Raw genomic sequence first — 18,683 nt, forward strand, 5'->3', positions numbered from 1 at the left:
AGTTTGTTGAAGCCAACGTGCTGTAACCAAGGTGACCATTCCGCATGGTGCATAAAAAACTAAACCTAGACGACGCAAAACCATTGATTTCTTTCGTGTATACTTTCACAAATACCTAATAGATTAAAGTTTCCAATAACCTTGCTTTATCTTACACATTTAATAAAGACAATATATGAATGTTTATCTTACAATTGATCTTCTATGTTTTCTTATTTATATCCTAACAAGATAAGAGTCTTGCTAAGAATGAGAAAACTGTATTCTAATATATCATATTTAATTCTGTATAGTCCATTAATCCATATAGTCCACATCATTCCAAAATAAATTTATTTACGATTTTATTAAATCCTTTAAGATATAATAGCGGAATAAGGTTATTTTTACCGAAATAAATCGATAAATTTTAAGAAAAACATCGAGAAATATTGTTAAAAATCTTTCAAATTATATTTTATACTTCATCTAGATATGATATTATTTTACTTTTAAGAAAACGAAAAGAATTGCGAAAATCATTAAAATTATAAATGGTTATTTAAACCTTTATCTGAATTATCGACTTAACAAAAATCAATTAATGACGGAGTTTTAGAGACGAATGGATCATTTATACAGTCTTACTTTAATTACTTTCATTTCTCAGAAAGTTGCACTCGGATAAAACAAAACAAAAGTGAAATTAGTTACCTACCAAAACAGTTATATATATATTTATTGATTTATAAGAACATTTTGAACTTGTAAATAATAGAATTATGCTAACCTAATATTAAGATAAATCTTATTCAATATTTAATCTACTTGCAGAGAAAACATTTCTGTCCTTAAAATTATGATTTATAAGCAAAGAAAACATTTGTAAAATTGCAAAAATGTTTTCTCTTCTCCATATTGAAATATAAATTTTCTGCTTCCGAATGTTTTTAGTAGTTATCAACCTGGTTTTAGCGTTATGAAAACATCGACGTCCAGAAATATTCTTGGCAATCTTCCTCGAAGGTCACGACCCCTCGGTTGAGAAACACTAGAACAACTTATATATATATATATAGATAGATAGATAGCTATTTTTTAATAAATCAAGCATCCGAATTTTAATTTAACTAGTTTATAAATATCATGCATACTTTTGCGTAAAAATAATAAATGTTTTTGATATGAATATAAAATACTGCACATGTTTTATGTGTTGCTTCTATTGTTGATATAGTTGTAAAATGGAAACATTGAAAATAGTCATTACTTTGAAGAATGATTTACGAAGAAAGGAATGCGCGACCAATCGAAGAAAGATATGACAATGGGTGGGAATATACATATATACATCAAATGATGATCGTTTGTTTGATTGTCGTCATGGTAACATTTTTCACATAAATATTCGTGGCGCTTCTATCGCTACATACCTGAGCGGGAATATTCAGAGTTGTCAGAACTGTGAAGACCTTTCATGAGAACAGGTGAGCAATACTTCAGGTAAGTGACTCACACCACGTATTAAGCTATTGCCTTTGGATGAAGTGACTCACATTTTGATCACTTTTAAAGAAGTTTATAATATTTTTTTTATTATTATTTAAAGTTATATAAAGTTATTAAACTTAAAATTTTTATTGCAACATTTCATAAATTACGAATTTTTTAAGCTATTTTTCTCTTATATTAAAAACTTTTTAATTAAATTTTAATTATCTTAAATGATTTGATTTTTAAGTTATACGATTATATTAAAAGTATAAAAGTTAATTTAATATTTAATAATGTTTTAATTATTTATTTAAACTGGTTTTGGATATTGAAAAGTTTGAGTGAAAATTTTTTATTAATTTATAAATAAGTCATGAAAATAAATGTTTCTAATAAATAATAGAATTTATAAAGTTATTGGTAGATTATTATTTCTAAAAGTATAATTTATTAATGTTAAATTATTGAATTTTAGCGTTAACCCGGTCAAGTATTGGCCTTTTGCCAATAAGGGGGAAAAGTTTTATCTTTAACATGGTGAGAACATAGGAAAATAATTTGAAAATCGATCGTATTTTTTTTCCTTTGAATATTCTTATTTTTGAATTGTATATAAAAATAGTATACGTGTTTATTATAGTTTGAATTTAAAGTCAACATCGTTTAATCAATAACGGGAAGTGCGTCATGGCGACAGGTGACCATTACTTTAAAAGTTATACAGTAAAGTCGACGATGATCATGTAAACACATTACTCTTGGGGTCGATGTCACTTTTTACGTCAACGCTGATATTTGTATTGATTGGACAGTTGAGTTCCATGACCTTGTATTTCTCAGACTGGAACATTGAAAATTTTTCCAATTTTTCCAGTTTCCCAGTCATTTACTGAAGAGTCGCGGTGGAGAATTATTTATTTATTTATTTATTTTAACTTTAAACAACATAAAGAATGAAAATATTTTTAAATAATTTAATTATATTTAGATAGATTTTTGAAAGCATTTTTGAAAAATTACAGGTTTATCTCTTTTTGTTAGCAAGAGATAGATTTCCTGTTTGATTATAGTTGTTTAAAAATGGCTCAAGATGTAACTGAAGAAACAGAAAATCGTCCGAAATCTGCAACCATTACTTCAGAAAACAAAAAAAGTGCATCTAAACAAAAGGAAGAAAGAATAGAAGATAACAAGTCAACTGACTCCGAAGAAGAAGTTCTTAATCAAGAAATTGAATTATCTAATGGACAAGAAAATGGTGAATCAAATGTAGAATTGCAAACTGGGGAAAGTAATGGATGTGATGCTGATACGGAACGTCCTGCAAGTGTTAAAAGTAATGGCACAGTTAATGGTTTACAAAATGAAAATGGACGACAGAGCAGATCCAGTCGCGCTTCAAGCTCTACTAGTAGAAAATCTGTTGATGGTAGAAGTAGAGAAAACCGTGTTTCTAGTTCTCATAGCCATAGAAGCGAAATAGGAGAGCGACCAGCCAGCAACACTAGCAGAAAATCTATTCAAAATGGAACGGATAGACGGACATCAATCGCTGATGATGATGGAAAAGAAAATCGCATTCCCAGTAGGGAATCTATTCATCGTGACATGCAAGAAATGACTGTGGATGAATCTAAAGAAAATAGGCCTCCGAGTTCTATTAGTCAGAGAAATATCAGGCTACCATCGGAACAAGAAACAGCGAAAGACATTGAAGATAATAGGCCTTTAAGTTCTGCTAGTAAACATTCTGCTGAGTTAGCTTCTGAAACACAAATCAATGGCGATTCTAACGACCAACGGCCAAATTCCGGTAGGAAGTCAACAGATTCATCTGCAAAACAAGAGATTACTGAAAACTCCGAAGATACTACACCTTTGAGCATTGACAGTAAACAACCTGATGAGACAGCTTCTGATGGACAAGTAAATGAAGATTCTAATGATTTACTCCCAACAAGTGCTAAAAGCAACAACACTATAGATTTATCTACAAAACAAGATGATTTTGAAAATACTGAAGAAATGCAATCTCAAAGTTCTTCATGTACAAAAACACCTGATAATCTAGCTGAAAATCAAGTTACTGAAGAGAATTCTGAAACTCGTCCAGCAAGTTCTACGAGTAGAAAATCACGAGACAATCCATCCGAAAGTAGACCTGCGAGTTCTACGAGTAGAAAATCACTAGATGAACCATCCGAAACTCGACCTGCAAGTTCTAAGAGTAGAAAATCACAAGCAGATCCATCTGAAACTCGACCTGCGAGTTCTAAGAGTAGAAAGTCACTAGATCCATCCGAAACGCGACCTGCGAGTTCTACAAGTAAAAAGTCACTAGAAGATCAATCCGAAAGTCAGACTAATGAAAATTCATCAGAAGTTCGAACTTCCAGTTCAAAAAGTAGAACTTCTGTAAAATGTGAAGCTTTAGACAATAAAGAACAATCACAATTAGAGATTTCATCTAGTGATGATAAAGCTGATGAAAATGTCAAAGAACAATCTGATATAGAATCTACTGAAAATGCACAAGAAAGTGAAGTAGAATTAAACAAAACCGAAACAAATGCCAACGAAGATCAAACAAATTGTGATGAAATTGCTCAAGATGAGGAGCTTGCTAAAAGTTCCGAAAATACTGAAGATGCACAAAAATCTGAAGAACAAGAAACAGAATTGATCGATAGTGTTAACAATGAAGTGGCTAATTCTGCTGAAGAAATAAATCAACAAGATGAAACACCAAAAGTAGAAAATGATGAAGTAAATGAACAAGAAGATAAAGAAGTGAAAAAAACAGAAATAGAACAGTCAAACGAAAAGGAGATAGAACAAATGACAGAAGATCCCACTCAACAAGACCAGGAAGATAATAAAGAACAAGATATAATTGAAACAAATGAACAAGAGTCTGATCAATCGTGTGAAGAAGTAGAACAGCAAGAAACCGAGAAGAAAGATGAACAAGAGGAAGAAGTAGTAAAAACTGAACAAGAGGAAGAATCAAACGAACAAGCACCAGAACAATTAAACGAAAACGAAGAGAAATTAAAATTAGAAGAAAACGAAGATGATAAAAAATGCGATGAAGACGAAGGTAAGTCATATAATTATTCATGTAATAGAATAAACTTTTTAATGTAGTCATTTACATTTATAAAATACGATGTACCAAAAAGTCAATGCCTCATTCATGTACCGAAACGCATATAAAATAAACGTTAAAAGTCAACGATAACAGATCGTTGACATTGCTGACATTGAACTCTTAAAACGTTCAAACTGGGTGTGGTTGATTGTGTAATGACTTACTTTGTTGAAGATTTTATAGTGCAGTTGATATATTATCCCCGTCCAATATGTTAGATGAAAGATTATGAAACATTAATTTTTAATGTTAATTATCTTATATCTAAACTACTTTTACACGGAAGCAGCTCTTGATTTGGTGAAAATTAGTATTATATAATAAGAGGATTTTTACAAAGGATTTAATGAAAATAATTTAAAGTCATATAAAGAGAGATATTCCAAATAAATGCTATCACCCATTTTTATCGATATTTGTTCACAATGGAGAAAATTTACAAGACCATTTCCTAGAAAAGGATCGAAACTGTCGATACCTCAACTATTAATTATCTTAACTATAAATACTTAAAACAGGGTGTTAAAAAGGCGAAAATAAGAACTGGAAAGAGGTCGAAATAAACACATATTTTTATACTTTATTTTTTTTTAAATCTATTGATTACTTTTAATATATTTAAATTATTCTAAATAAAGTTTCAAACGAAAATTATTATTTATAATCATTTCATTATCAATTGATTTTTTTTAAATGTCATTTTCATATGACCTTCTAATACATTAACATTTTATTTATAGAATGTTTTTTAAAATTTTTATATGAACACTAAGAACTTGTTTGCATTTGAATATAAATACGCTTTATATTAACAATGCAATATTTTGATTTTTAAAAATGTTTCGAGTATGTTTACACAAAGAAAAAAATTTAAATAAATAGATCTATTTATAAGTTTGACTTTTACATTATCGTTGTGTTTTAATGTCTCAATAAAATGCTTACATATAATTACTATACTGTACTGTACATATATATAAATGTAGATACATACATTCAATGTATACGATTTTAAATACTAGTCTCGTTCAGAAATATTTAGAATATTTTAATGATTAACGAGCAATTATATGTTTCTCCATCTCAAATTTGTAGAGTCTTGCCCCTATACATTATACTTTTCCTGATAACAAAAGAGTCGTGCAGGTCATCTGTAACTTCATTCAGGAGAAATATTTGAATTGAATTCACGTGTCTTCCGATCTAGACTGGAAGTTCTGTACAGTTAGTGGGGCCTCCAGTCCCTAATGTTTCCAGTTTTGGTCTTAACATTCATCTAATACCATTCTCGAGATTAAGAAATGAGTCAGTCAGTCAGACGGACGACAGTGGGAATTTATCGGTTTACAATTTTTTTTCAAATTGCAGCCCAGTTATTAAATATTCTTTTACCAATGATATATTCTTTTAAAAATAATAAAGTTATCTAAATTGTGATAATTTTTTATTGTTACTTGTTTTAAAATTTAATAATACTTCTCTCTTCTGATCAGTAATTAAATGTTGATACTCGAATTTGAATTCTAAATAAATTATAATTTATTAAAGAAATTTACATTAAAATAAAATATATTTAATTTATTAAAATACATTAAATAAAAACTCCTTATCGATCCTATGTACATTTTTTTCTAAAATCGATAAGAAGTTTAACAAATCCAAAGAAAATGGTATTCTTTGGATTTTCACCGAGTGAAATTAGGAATTTACCCCGAAACTGATATAAAAATTGAGATAAAAGCATCTGTTATGAGATTCTCAAACAAGTACATAAACATATAAATACATTAGAATAATGAATTGATTTTGTTTAATTTAAATAACTCGTCGCATCATTTTAGCTGGATCAACGCGATGTGCTATGGTTTCTGTCACGACACATTGCGACGAATCATTTAATTTATTAGTTTACACTTGGTATAGTTAATGTTTCCCTACTTGTTTCGCTCGTTTACATTTTAATTTATATAAATATTATATAAATTGAAAGATGTATTATGCATTATCGGGACTATCCGGTTTCAAATAATGAAATCCAGGTAAATATATGCAGTAATAATGATACGAATCAATATTGTGACGTTGTTAAGATATATCAACCAAATTATATAAGGCTCGGATTATTTAATGGAACAAAAATCTATTTTTATTTGCTTCATTTAAAAATAGAACATAAATTATCTATTGGCATCTTGTTCCAATCTTTTATTAAAGATATTTCTTGTGGGTTGCATAACAGGCTTCATATATCAGGTGCTTCAGGCTTTAGCAGACTCTAGGAGTGGAAAGTGGCTATCTTAAATAAGTAGAAATAAGTTTAAAATATTAAAATAATTACTTTTACAGTTAAGGCAATGTATAACGTGTATATATATTTTAATCATTGAATCAAAATTTCACTTGTTTTTGATAACTCGTAAAATATTTACTTTCTAAATAATTGTTTCACTTTCTACGCAGGAATCAATATATAAAATATTATATTTAATATATAGATATNTATTAAATTTTATTTTTATTTTAATAGTTTAATTTATATTTCAAAAATAAAATTTATATATTAATATTTTCATTTATTTAAAAAGATAAATTTTTGTGTGATACAAAATTGCAAAATTTTATTGGTTTATTTTATGACAAAAATGTCAAAAGCATAAAATATGTTTAACATAAATTCAAATTTGTTTCAAAAGATGGCGCCAGCGGTTGTTGTTTCTGTCTGTCCTTTGTTACCTGTACAAAAACTTCGTTCCTTGAATGTAATGTGTAAATTTTTATACATTTTTATAACAAAATGGGAATTTTCAAAAATTATTATTTAAAAATAGTAATTTAACGTATTATTTATATTATAAATTTTCTTTATTATTTCATCCTAAAGCATTAAATATTAACGCGAAATATATTTAAAAAGGTTTATAATATATATTTTTTTAATTGGTGTTATTTTATAATACTTTAATCGTTTTGAGGTATTTTATTTCAAAAATTAGCCACTAGATGTCATTAAAAACGAAGGAAAGAAAAACATATACGTATAAATAATCGATTAGTAGTTATTATTATTATGATAATTAAATAAATTTAAGGAAACAATTGATTATTGATCAGAAATTAAGGTTGATGACACTACAAATCTGGACCACACCTTGACTGGCGCCTTGCGTCTGGACAAAAGATGATTGAGAGAAGATACAAATTTGAATTATCGATTTGAATGATTATTACATTAATAGTTCCTTTGGTTTAAAAATCTTAATAAGTAACTAATTACTTGTAAGTAACATGTAATTACATTATTTCGTAGATAGGTATTAATAAATCTTTGACATTGTTAACAAAAATAGATTTGTTCTACTTCTATGCATTTATTACTGTTATGAAGTATCTGCTTGTATGCTTGATATAGGTCACTTGCCTTGATCATTTTGATATATATATAACTATATAGGTTATCCTACTTCTTATTTATTCAAAAAAAATCTATAACTTATATAAATGTAAATCTATCTTTGTTTTTGGCAATTTTTTTCATTTTTCTTGCATAAATTTTTAATGTGTGTGTCATTTAGCTTAATAAAAACAGCAAAATTTAATTTGTATACTGAATTAAATTTATTTGAACAATTTAACGAACGTAATATTAAATTACATGCTAGTTTAGATAATGTAGCGTGAATGTCACTTCATGACATAACATATCTGTCAAAGGAGAAGAGACATTTACAGGGGTAACGTTATCGTAATTGGTTACGAAACCGGAGGTTTTGACTTACTACGATTGATTTATTGGTATGTTCATTGCTGCATAATTACATAATATATTATTTTACCACATCGTTTAAATTGTTTCTATAAAGCAGTTTAATTAATATCCAAATCTCATAAGTGAAACCGCAAAAAATATATTACAATGAAACATTTATATTCATAGAAATTAGTAGTAAATGAAAAATAGTTTCTTTTATAATTATTTATATCTAGAGAAGAAAGAAGAATAGAAAATTCGTATCAATCAATATGCTCCTTCAATTACATAACAGTAATATTTGTTTACTAACAAAATTTAAAATTTAATGCTTATCTAAATAAATATTGTATAAGTGATGTTTAAGATAAGGAATATTTTTGAAAGTGATGATAAAAACTTCAGAAAGTTAATTATCTGTAGAAATGATGATTAACTTTTAGCCTAAATTAAATTAATTATACATCATTTATAACTTATCTAAATTTGAAAATACATTCATTCTACATAAAAAATAAATTGAATTAAGAAAATGATTCTAGTTCTGCTTATTTACTAAGATCTAAAATAAAATGTTTTAAACTTTTCGATAAAATGAAACTTCATTGGATATAATCCTAATTTGCTAAATGAATTAAATTAATCATCATCATTAAATGTCACGCAGAATACGTAATACCTTAAACTAAAAGCTATTGTAGATGCTATTATTATTAAATTTATTATCATTAATTTCTAAATGTGATGTTATAAGAAAGATTATTTCAGAATTGAATATATTTAAAATGACATTTACTCATTAAGAGCTATTAAATCATCTGAAAATAAAAACTAGATTTTTTAAATTTATATTCTATGCTCGAAGAAATCATAATGAAAAAAAAATCATTTTATTTCTTTATGTCAAAAAAAAATTGAAAAATCAACGTTAAATTCAGCATTAAATATTCTATTAGTTAAAAATTACATTAAAATTTATTTAAATTCAATAAGTGACATTATTCATATATAATTTAACTAAAAAATTGAAGATTTTTTAAAAAATAATTTTACTTTTGAACATATATTTGAATCATTCATCTTGCATTTAATAACAATAAATCTATTTTAGAACGTCCATAAATTTATTTCCGAGATTTTTTGTGATAAAGTATTTAAATCAGTCTTCTTATCTCGGCAATAAACAACGCAACTACATCCAATATCACGTGATTATAATTTAAATTGCAAATATTTCAAGTAGTGGTTGGCAGCAATATATATTTTTATTTGAACCTATGAAGAAACATTTCTAAAAAAAAATTCTTTAAGAAAAATGTTCGTCAAACATTCACTTGAAGAACTTTCAAAGAAAATATTTATATGTATATATATACACTTAATATTCAGTAAGTCATAATAGCTACAAAAATAGCATTTACACACTAAGTCAATAATTCATTTATAGTTTTTTAAATGTCTTGATCCTTTTTTTTAATTCCGGATTCTATAGTCTCTACATCATGTTTCACCTTTTCATGTGGCTATTATCGATCCAGTTACTATGGTGACAAGCACCGTACTGGACGGAATGACCTGAACCACCTATTAATGTCAGACTTCGTGTCTGTGGGACGAACGTTCGTTTAAAACAGGTGGATGGGATGGTGCGTCTTAAAATAATTTTGTATTAATAAAACTTTTTTATAATATATTATAATATTTACAAAATGATATGTTGTCCCAGGATTTAATTTTTCATCTTATTTTTCATATTTGTAGTCTTTAATTATTTTTGAAATATAATTACACTCCAATTGGATTAAATCTCTTATTAAATGTATTATTTCCTATAGAAACTTCGTGATACGTCGAAGAGTATGCTTTAATGAATTCAATAGTGTTATACGAATGTAATAAAGACAGTTTTAATTTATTTAAAAGCAAAGAAATATGTAATAATTTAATGATTTTAAAGTTAATAACGATAGAATCTATCTATCTTAGTACAGGGTGGAAACATAGTAGTAAGCAAGCTTACAACGAATTAAATGGCTCTTTTATTGTTTCCTCGTATAAATTGTTTGATATTTTATTCAGTAAAAAGCGAACACTTCAAAAATAAGAACACTTAGAAGGAAAATTGCTGAGCTGTCGATTTTTCATCTGTAATAACAAATTATTTACCTTTTCGAAAAAAATCAATTTTCATTTTTTATTGAGGAACTTTTTTCTGGTCTTACATTTATAAAATATTCATCAAATTCTTCGTTTTCCGACAATTTGGATTGTTAAATGACTAAATTGTTTTTGATTTATTTGTAATTTCATTGCTTTCAATTATGGGATTCAATTATTCGAATGATCTGAGAAAAAAAAAATGCATAAATTTAATTTACAATATGTCTTGCACTCATTATAAATAAACTTATAGGAAACGTAATCGATAATATAGTATTAATTTCAATTAAATAATGAAATACGTTTAATCAATTTAATTAGTAAATCATTTGAATTGGATTTTAATTTAGTCCTCTATATTAAAGGCATTCTTAATAGAATTTCTTTCTCTTCTTTGAAGTTGAATTTTAACTCATTTATTCGACTTCATTTTACAAAATACTTTCTTTCTACATTTAAAATGAAATTTTATTTAGGCTATTTAAAATCCAATATAAATTTATTTAAATTCAATAAGTGACATTATTCATATATAATTTAACTAAAAAATTGAAGATTTTTTAAAAAATAATTTTACTTTTGAACATATATTTGAATCATTCATCTTGCATTTAATAACAATAAATCTATTTTAGAACGTCCATAAATTTATTTCCGAGATTTTTTGTGATAAAGTATTTAAATCAGTCTTCTTATCTCGGCAATAAACAACGCAACTACATCCAATATCACGTGATTATAATTTAAATTGCAAATATTTCAAGTAGTGGTTGGCAGCAATATATATTTTTATTTGAACCTATGAAGAAACATTTCTAAAAAAAAATTCTTTAAGAAAAATGTTCGTCAAACATTCACTTGAAGAACTTTCAAAGAAAATATTTATATGTATATATATACACTTAATATTCAGTAAGTCATAATAGCTACAAAAATAGCATTTACACACTAAGTCAATAATTCATTTATAGTTTTTTAAATGTCTTGATCCTTTTTTTTAATTCCGGATTCTATAGTCTCTACATCATGTTTCACCTTTTCATGTGGCTATTATCGATCCAGTTACTATGGTGACAAGCACCGTACTGGACGGAATGACCTGAACCACCTATTAATGTCAGACTTCGTGTCTGTGGGACGAACGTTCGTTTAAAACAGGTGGATGGGATGGTGCGTCTTAAAATAATTTTGTATTAATAAAACTTTTTTATAATATATTATAATATTTACAAAATGATATGTTGTCCCAGGATTTAATTTTTCATCTTATTTTTCATATTTGTAGTCTTTAATTATTTTTGAAATATAATTACACTCCATTTGGATTAAATCTCTTATTAAATGTATTATTTCCTATAGAAACTTCGTGATACGTCGAAGAGTATGCTTTAATGAATTCAATAGTGTTATACGAATGTAATAAAGACAGTTTTAATTTATTTAAAAGCAAAGAAATATGTAATAATTTAATGATTTTAAAGTTAATAACGATAGAATCTATCTATCTTAGTACAGGGTGGAAACATAGTAGTAAGCAAGCTTACAACGAATTAAATGGCTCTTTTATTGTTTCCTCGTATAAATTGTTTGATATTTTATTCAGTAAAAAGCGAACACTTCAAAAATAAGAACACTTAGAAGGAAAATTGCTGAGCTGTCGATTTTTCATCTGTAATAACAAATTATTTACCTTTTCGAAAAAAATCAATTTTCATTTTTTATTGAGGAACTTTTTTCTGGTCTTACATTTATAAAATATTCATCAAATTCTTCGTTTTCCGACAATTTGGATTGTTAAATGACTAAATTGTTTTTGATTTATTTGTAATTTCATTGCTTTCAATTATGGGATTCAATTATTCGAATGATCTGAGAAAAAAAAAATGCATAAATTTAATTTACAATATGTCTTGCACTCATTATAAATAAACTTATAGGAAACGTAATCGATAATATAGTATTAATTTCAATTAAATAATGAAATACGTTTAATCAATTTAATTAGTAAATCATTTGAATTGGATTTTAATTTAGTCCTCTATATTAAAGGCATTCTTAATAGAATTTCTTTCTCTTCTTTGAAGTTGAATTTTAACTCATTTATTCGACTTCATTTTACAAAATACTTTCTTTCTACATTTAAAATGAAATTTTATTTAGGCTATTTAAAATCCAATATAAATTTATTTAAATTAGCTTGTTAGCTTATTCGTTCGTATTCTCATCAATATAAATCTTATTTAAAATAGTTAAAAATAAGTAAAATAGGTTGAAAGAAAGAAAAAAAAAATTAAATAAGACATTAAATTTTTATTTATTTTACAAGAAATTTAAAAATAACACAAACGAACTTCCTAAAGCATTACCTTTCCCTAATTAAATTTATTGACGAAAATACGTCCAAGCTATAACAAAAAAAATAATAATAATAAAATATATGATTACAAATTCACAGGTTAATTTACACGATTAACCACTAAACCTTTTATCTATAAATAATCTTAAATTGTGTTTTACTACATTTAATACGTTTTATAAGCTCGTAGCTTGTACCTGTTTCTCTCTTCCTTAACACGACTCCATATTGATCAATAACGACGCGTAATACTAATCTGTGCCGCTAGATGGCGAGAGAAAGTGAAGACCACACCATCACCTGATTGGACATCCACAATTTTATCCACTGCAGTATTTCTATCAGGACGATTGTCTACTAGCTGTTCAGGATAGATTAGTTTTTGTATATGCGTGTGCATCATGTTTAAGATTGAAAATTTGATCTTAAAAGTATAAAATCCTCTTCTCAGGTAAGACAATCGTCTTTGAATCTCTCACTAAAATCACCCTCCTACTTATTTATTCTTGTAATAAATGATTAAACATATGGTGAATAAAAGTAATAAAATTTATCTGTTATTTTGATTGTAATCTAATTAATATTTGTTAATTTTGATATTTTAAACACGTTTGTAGCCACATAAAGGGAAATCTATATATAGTTGGTATAGGAGGTACTGTATATGTATAGATTTAGGTGTTGCTAGTAGTTTACAGTCGCCACTAGAAGTCATTTTCATCTCTAGTTTGAAGGACTCTCTTGTGATTAGTTATTGCGTCATATGTTTGTTAACTGAATGGGCTTTTAGTAATAGTAATTAGCAAGTATTGATCGCTTTAGAGCTTGGAATTGTATAATTTTAAGCTCTGATCCTATTCAGAATCGGATATTATCAAGAAAATCTTATTTGCTTATTCTTTCGTCTTAGCTAAATCAACAAAATTAATTATTGTAAATGATTAGAGGGAAAATGTTCAGGCAGTTCCATGATATATAAAGTTTTCTATTTAATTAATGTAATTACTGCAATTTCGTCGCATTAATTAAATCTAAATAACTTGATGATCGTCGATATTATCCATAAACCTATGCTAATTTAGGCAAGTGATGATACATTTCATTGTAGCTAGGAGATTGTTTGTAAACATATTATTAATATTTAAAGAAATTTATCTTATAAAAGAGAAAAAACTGCTTTGATAATTTACACATTAGAGCTCAATATTAGCATGTTGCTATGGCGACTGATGATAGGTAAAAGAATCAAAACATGCCGGAATAGTTTTTGGAACATTCATCAGATCAATCAATATAGATTTATAGTTAAATAACAGCATATATATTTTTAAAAAATCATAAATTTTAACTATGAAAATACTACTTGTTCTTTGATGTATGCCACATAAATTATTAAGATGGTTATTTCTCAGAATTTCCTTAAAGCTTCTTATTTTTACCTGTTCTTAATAAATATTAAGAAAAAATAATATAAAATAAACGTTTATCTGTTTTTATTCTTTGAAACTACATCAAAATTGTGATCCGGATTTATTGTCTGCACTCAAAATAATATTTCCTTAATCTCTCCAGGCAATTTCCGAGTTGTTTAATAGCAAACAAGTATCCAACTCGTTTCTATAATCATAATTGTAACAAATTTCTCGAAACCACAAAAGAGAATAAAAGGAGACTTCTATATTCTACAATTTAGTAATTATTTCCTTTTAATTTTACTTTTCTTTTTACAATGATTATAAATTATTTTTTATAAAATTTCAACATACTTCTAATTATTGTGAAATTCTTTTTTTCTAGGAANTAACATTTTAAAATTATTTTCTGATATATTACATATATTCGTATAGGGAAAGAAAGCAGATTTCACAGTTTAATGATGAGCTCTTCAAACCATTTCAAAACTTGGTTAGAGTAGATAGATGATGGATTTCAGATAGTTCGACAGGAGAATTTTGGAGCAAGCAATTGTAGTGTTACAAGACGTGTTACATTATTTAAAGTTTTTGGAATTCATAGTTCGGATTCTGGGATCGTTCATAAATTACGACGCTTTATAATACTTTTTAACTACTATTGTAATAATCAGTAACGTTGTCGTACAGACCTAACCCCAAAATTACGTAACGTATATCCTGATCGACTCCCTTAATTGTACTATGAGATATTACATAGAACGGGGTACTTAACGTTACATTATGTTATTAATTACATGTATAACGAACAAAGCAGTGACTTAAATAGTATGGCTCTCTAAGCAACACTTCAAAAATAAAAATAAACCCAAGGGTTAAGACCCCAGCATTACGTAAAGTTTTTGTAAATTGTAAGTAAACCCACCCATGCATACCCAGCACGCAATCTGCGTTACGTAATTTATGAACAGCTTCTGTACTTCCAGTTACAAAGGAGATATTTACAACCTTTCCTTGACTAGTTATAATGCGATTTAGTTTGGTCCGAAAACCTGTGGTGGAGAAAATTTAGAGGATCTATCACAAGGTTTCCAGACATATTATAGTCTACACCGTTTGTAACATTGGAGTTAGTGTACCTTTTGGGAACTAATGTAACTAGACAAGCCTATTTAAAACTTCTTAGCATGAACAAAATATTTAGATGCTATAATGCATACTGCAAGATCTAGATTACCTAGATCCTGAAGTGATTAGTATGGATCTAGGCGTAGAAAAATAGATAAATATATTTTTTTTAATTTTAGAAATAAATATATTAATTTTTATAATATAATATTGTTTTTACAGTTAAACAAAGAAACTATTAATAAAAGATGCGTACATAAGTGAAAATAAAAAGTCATGTAATTCTATAATGAAAATTAAACTTTGTTGCAAAAGAAAATCCATACAATTAATTAATTTTACAATATGTTTTGTGAATTTTCAGTTTCTGATAAAAGTTTTGAATTCTGCCATTGGGAGTTGATCTTTAATAGGTTATATAGATAAAACTCTAGAGATAATTCTAATTTATAATTAGTGTAAAGAACTTTAGTTAAATTCGAATTAATTAAGATAAAAGTAAGAAGTTTAAATTTATGAACCAGCTTACGTATGAAAGAAAATTATATTCTAAATATAAAAAGATAATTCTTTTGTGGGTGAATAAGTCTTTCCTTGAATTTTCACGGATTGATGTAATGCGAATTTGAACAAACGAATATATCCGGAGAAACAATAATGCCACTCGTAAATCATTATACAATCTGTTATCTTGACTTGTTCAACCTCGACAACTTGTCTCGATCTCCTCAACATTAATTTAAATAGAATTTCATAAACGTCATGTAAAATCATGAATACAATTTTAGAAAATTTTAACGGATGCATTAGCCGATATACGGTACAAGTACATTACAATAAGGCCCATAAGAGTTCATCGGTTGATTAGATAACGTCACTAGACATTGGTCGTGGGTTCAAATCTGACTAGCAGGCGAGAAAAATAGAATTTTTCGGAAATAGAATAGAAAAATAGAATTCTTCACATATCTAGGAAATTTTCTATGAGAAACTAGTCTCCTAGTTTCTCATAGAAAGTTTCCTTTTAACAGATCGAGCAAGCATTACGTTGTCTTATTCCATCAATCGAATCCTATGTATTTATAAATGTCTTTTTTCCAGTTGATGTCAGCTGCATCATTTAAATATGAGATATCGATATAAAACAATTGAATCTTTTACATTATCATTTAATTTTAAAGATTTGTGCATATTTTATACATGATAAAGTCACTTTTTTTACGAATTTGAAACTCAAGAAAGAACAACTTTTTTGCGACAGAAAATGCTCGTCCACTCGTACTTTATATAATGTAGACTTATATATGAACTATATGAACTACAAGAGAAACAATTCTTGTTCGTTGCATAAAATTAATTTGTTGTATAATAAATTTTGATATATAAGTTCGTTTTTATCGAAAATCTTGCCTCGTAAAACTGTTGTCCATGTAAAATTCATCTTCACGTAACATCATGTGGGCAGCTACTTTACTTTCGAAACGAAACCAGTTTCCGAAAGTCAGTAAATTCAATTTTTAATATTTTTTTAGTTTTGTCTGAAAAGACATAGAAAAATATTTTACTAACCGAAAAAAAACATCAATTTTAAGTAGCTAAATTTAAAGTTGAAAGTTTAAACTTGACCTTGTTATCCTCATAAGTTTATTTACAAGATAAAAATCCTATAAATTACGAGTATAAATGCGTATTGAAATATACGACAAATATCAAGAAAAATTGAAAATATTTACGTTTTATTCTCACTTGTAATAATTTCTTATGAAACTTGCATAATGACATCTTTTCTTAAAGCTTTGCAACTGTAGGAAATAAGGTACATATTCTTGCAACTTTACCAAGTAGAGTTACATGTTTCGGATAAACGCCCTCCTCAGACCGATATTTCCAAAGCGTGAGAATACAGTTCTATAAATTTTTATGGCATCCAATTGTGAAATTTAGATATCCTAGTGTTATTATATTATTTTCTCACAAAACGCTCATGTAAAAGTGATGTAGGCCTATTATCAACTGAACAGGAAGACAAACAGATAGCTTTTTGCAATGTCTCTGCAGTTACGTCTCGTGATTAACTGCTAACACCTAATACAATTATAGTTACGCATTAACTGGTATCAGAACTTGTCTATAAATTATTTTTTATAAATTTCCTACATACAAGGAATCTTAGGCTGCTTGAATATGTCAAGAAGAGAGATAATCGAAATAAAATTGAACACATTGGTATCGTGGAGATGTTTAAATCATTAATGTGCATTTATTTCCGTACAAATATATTTGACATTATAAATTATTTTTTATAAAATTTCAACATACTTCTAATTATTGTGAAATTCTTTTTTTCTAGGAAGCTCATTCCTTTAAATTACAGCAAGAAATAATTACTTAATCTTAGCTTTTATTTCTTGAAAGTGAAATTTCATTCCACATTTTTCGACTACTTTCTTCTTTGTTGGGTACGTTAATCACTTTTTATCGATTCAATCGATTACAGTTTTACTAGTTAAATGAATAAAAGATTTTTATTTGTGCCATTAGTAAACATTCATTATTGAGTTAATTATTAATTGACAATCAAATTTTCTAGAAGAGAAAGCCAGGAATACTTCGCAATATTAATCTGATTAGTGATTTCAGCTGGCAGGTATTGACTTTATCTTTCACTTTCGGCTTTAACTAATTGTGATTCATTATTTGTTAAAGGTGACAAACATTCGAACTTGTTTGTCACCTTTAACTTTATTTAAAGCTAAAAAATGTGGGGAAATATTTGATTATTCTTATCACACGTAAATTTACGAGTTAAAATATAATATTTAACGCCTGGTTGGATCTTCGTCATCTCTGTTTTCGATTATACAACGTCGTCTGATTGTTACAAACGTCTGATCAGGTTACGTAACAATGTAAATTGAAATGGGAAAGCTGTCAAAAAATTCAATTAATCGATGGACACTTTGTCAACATTGCAGATCATTTCTTTAATTTAAAATTTAAATTTATTTTGGGGCGTTTTATTTACTTATGGAAAATTACAGAAAGGATTAGTTTAAAATTCCGAATTTCGATTGACATGAGAATCTCTTAGAGATTAAATTATAATTTTAAATAAATCTATTCATATTTCTCTATTTGCTTAAAATTATCGCTTAAACATCATACATTAAGAGCTTAATTTATAATATTTTGAAGTCGTATTTCGTTAATTTTTATTTAAATTATCAAGTACAATAAACAATTTACACATATTTC

At 27.0% G+C, this 18,683-nt stretch overlaps 2 protein-coding genes and 1 long non-coding RNA gene across 4 annotated transcripts in view; 2 read left to right on the top strand and 1 right to left on the bottom strand.

Moving 5' to 3' along the window:
- The first annotated feature begins 1,419 nt into the window (after positions 1-1,419).
- LOC111625714 (glutamic acid-rich protein-like) lies at positions 1,420-4,694 on the top strand. Its single transcript, XM_023368933.1, has 3 exons — positions 1,420-1,482; positions 2,496-4,573; positions 4,621-4,694. The coding sequence occupies exons 2-3, from the start codon at positions 2,554-2,556 to the stop codon at positions 4,692-4,694; spliced, it is 2,094 nt and encodes a 697-aa protein (XP_023224701.1). The 5' UTR covers positions 1,420-1,482; positions 2,496-2,553.
- A 7,575-nt stretch (positions 4,695-12,269) lies between these two features.
- Positions 12,270-13,120, bottom strand: LOC111625700. 2 transcript variants are annotated; one of them, XR_002756769.1, is made up of 3 exons: positions 13,086-13,120; positions 12,899-12,937; positions 12,270-12,401 (listed from the first exon to the last, which is right to left on the bottom strand). It is a non-coding gene; the product is annotated as an uncharacterized LOC111625700 (long non-coding RNA). The 2 variants fall into 2 exon arrangements; XR_002756770.1 differs by lacking the exon at positions 13,086-13,120 and adding an exon at positions 13,015-13,085.
- Positions 13,121-13,186: 66 nt separating this feature from the next.
- The window catches only part of LOC111625699 (microtubule-associated protein 2-like), a 32,557-nt gene continuing 27,060 nt past the window's right edge, over positions 13,187-18,683 (top strand). The window contains exon 1 of the mRNA XM_023368913.1: positions 13,187-13,339. The gene's annotated coding sequence lies outside the window, so the exon portion shown is untranslated. The remainder of the gene's footprint in view (positions 13,340-18,683) is intronic.

Source organism: Centruroides sculpturatus, unplaced genomic scaffold, assembly GCF_000671375.1.
Source record: "Centruroides sculpturatus isolate CEXI.00-Female unplaced genomic scaffold, Cexi_2.0 scaffold78, whole genome shotgun sequence".
In the NCBI taxonomy this organism is placed as follows: domain Eukaryota; kingdom Metazoa; phylum Arthropoda; class Arachnida; order Scorpiones; family Buthidae; genus Centruroides; species Centruroides sculpturatus.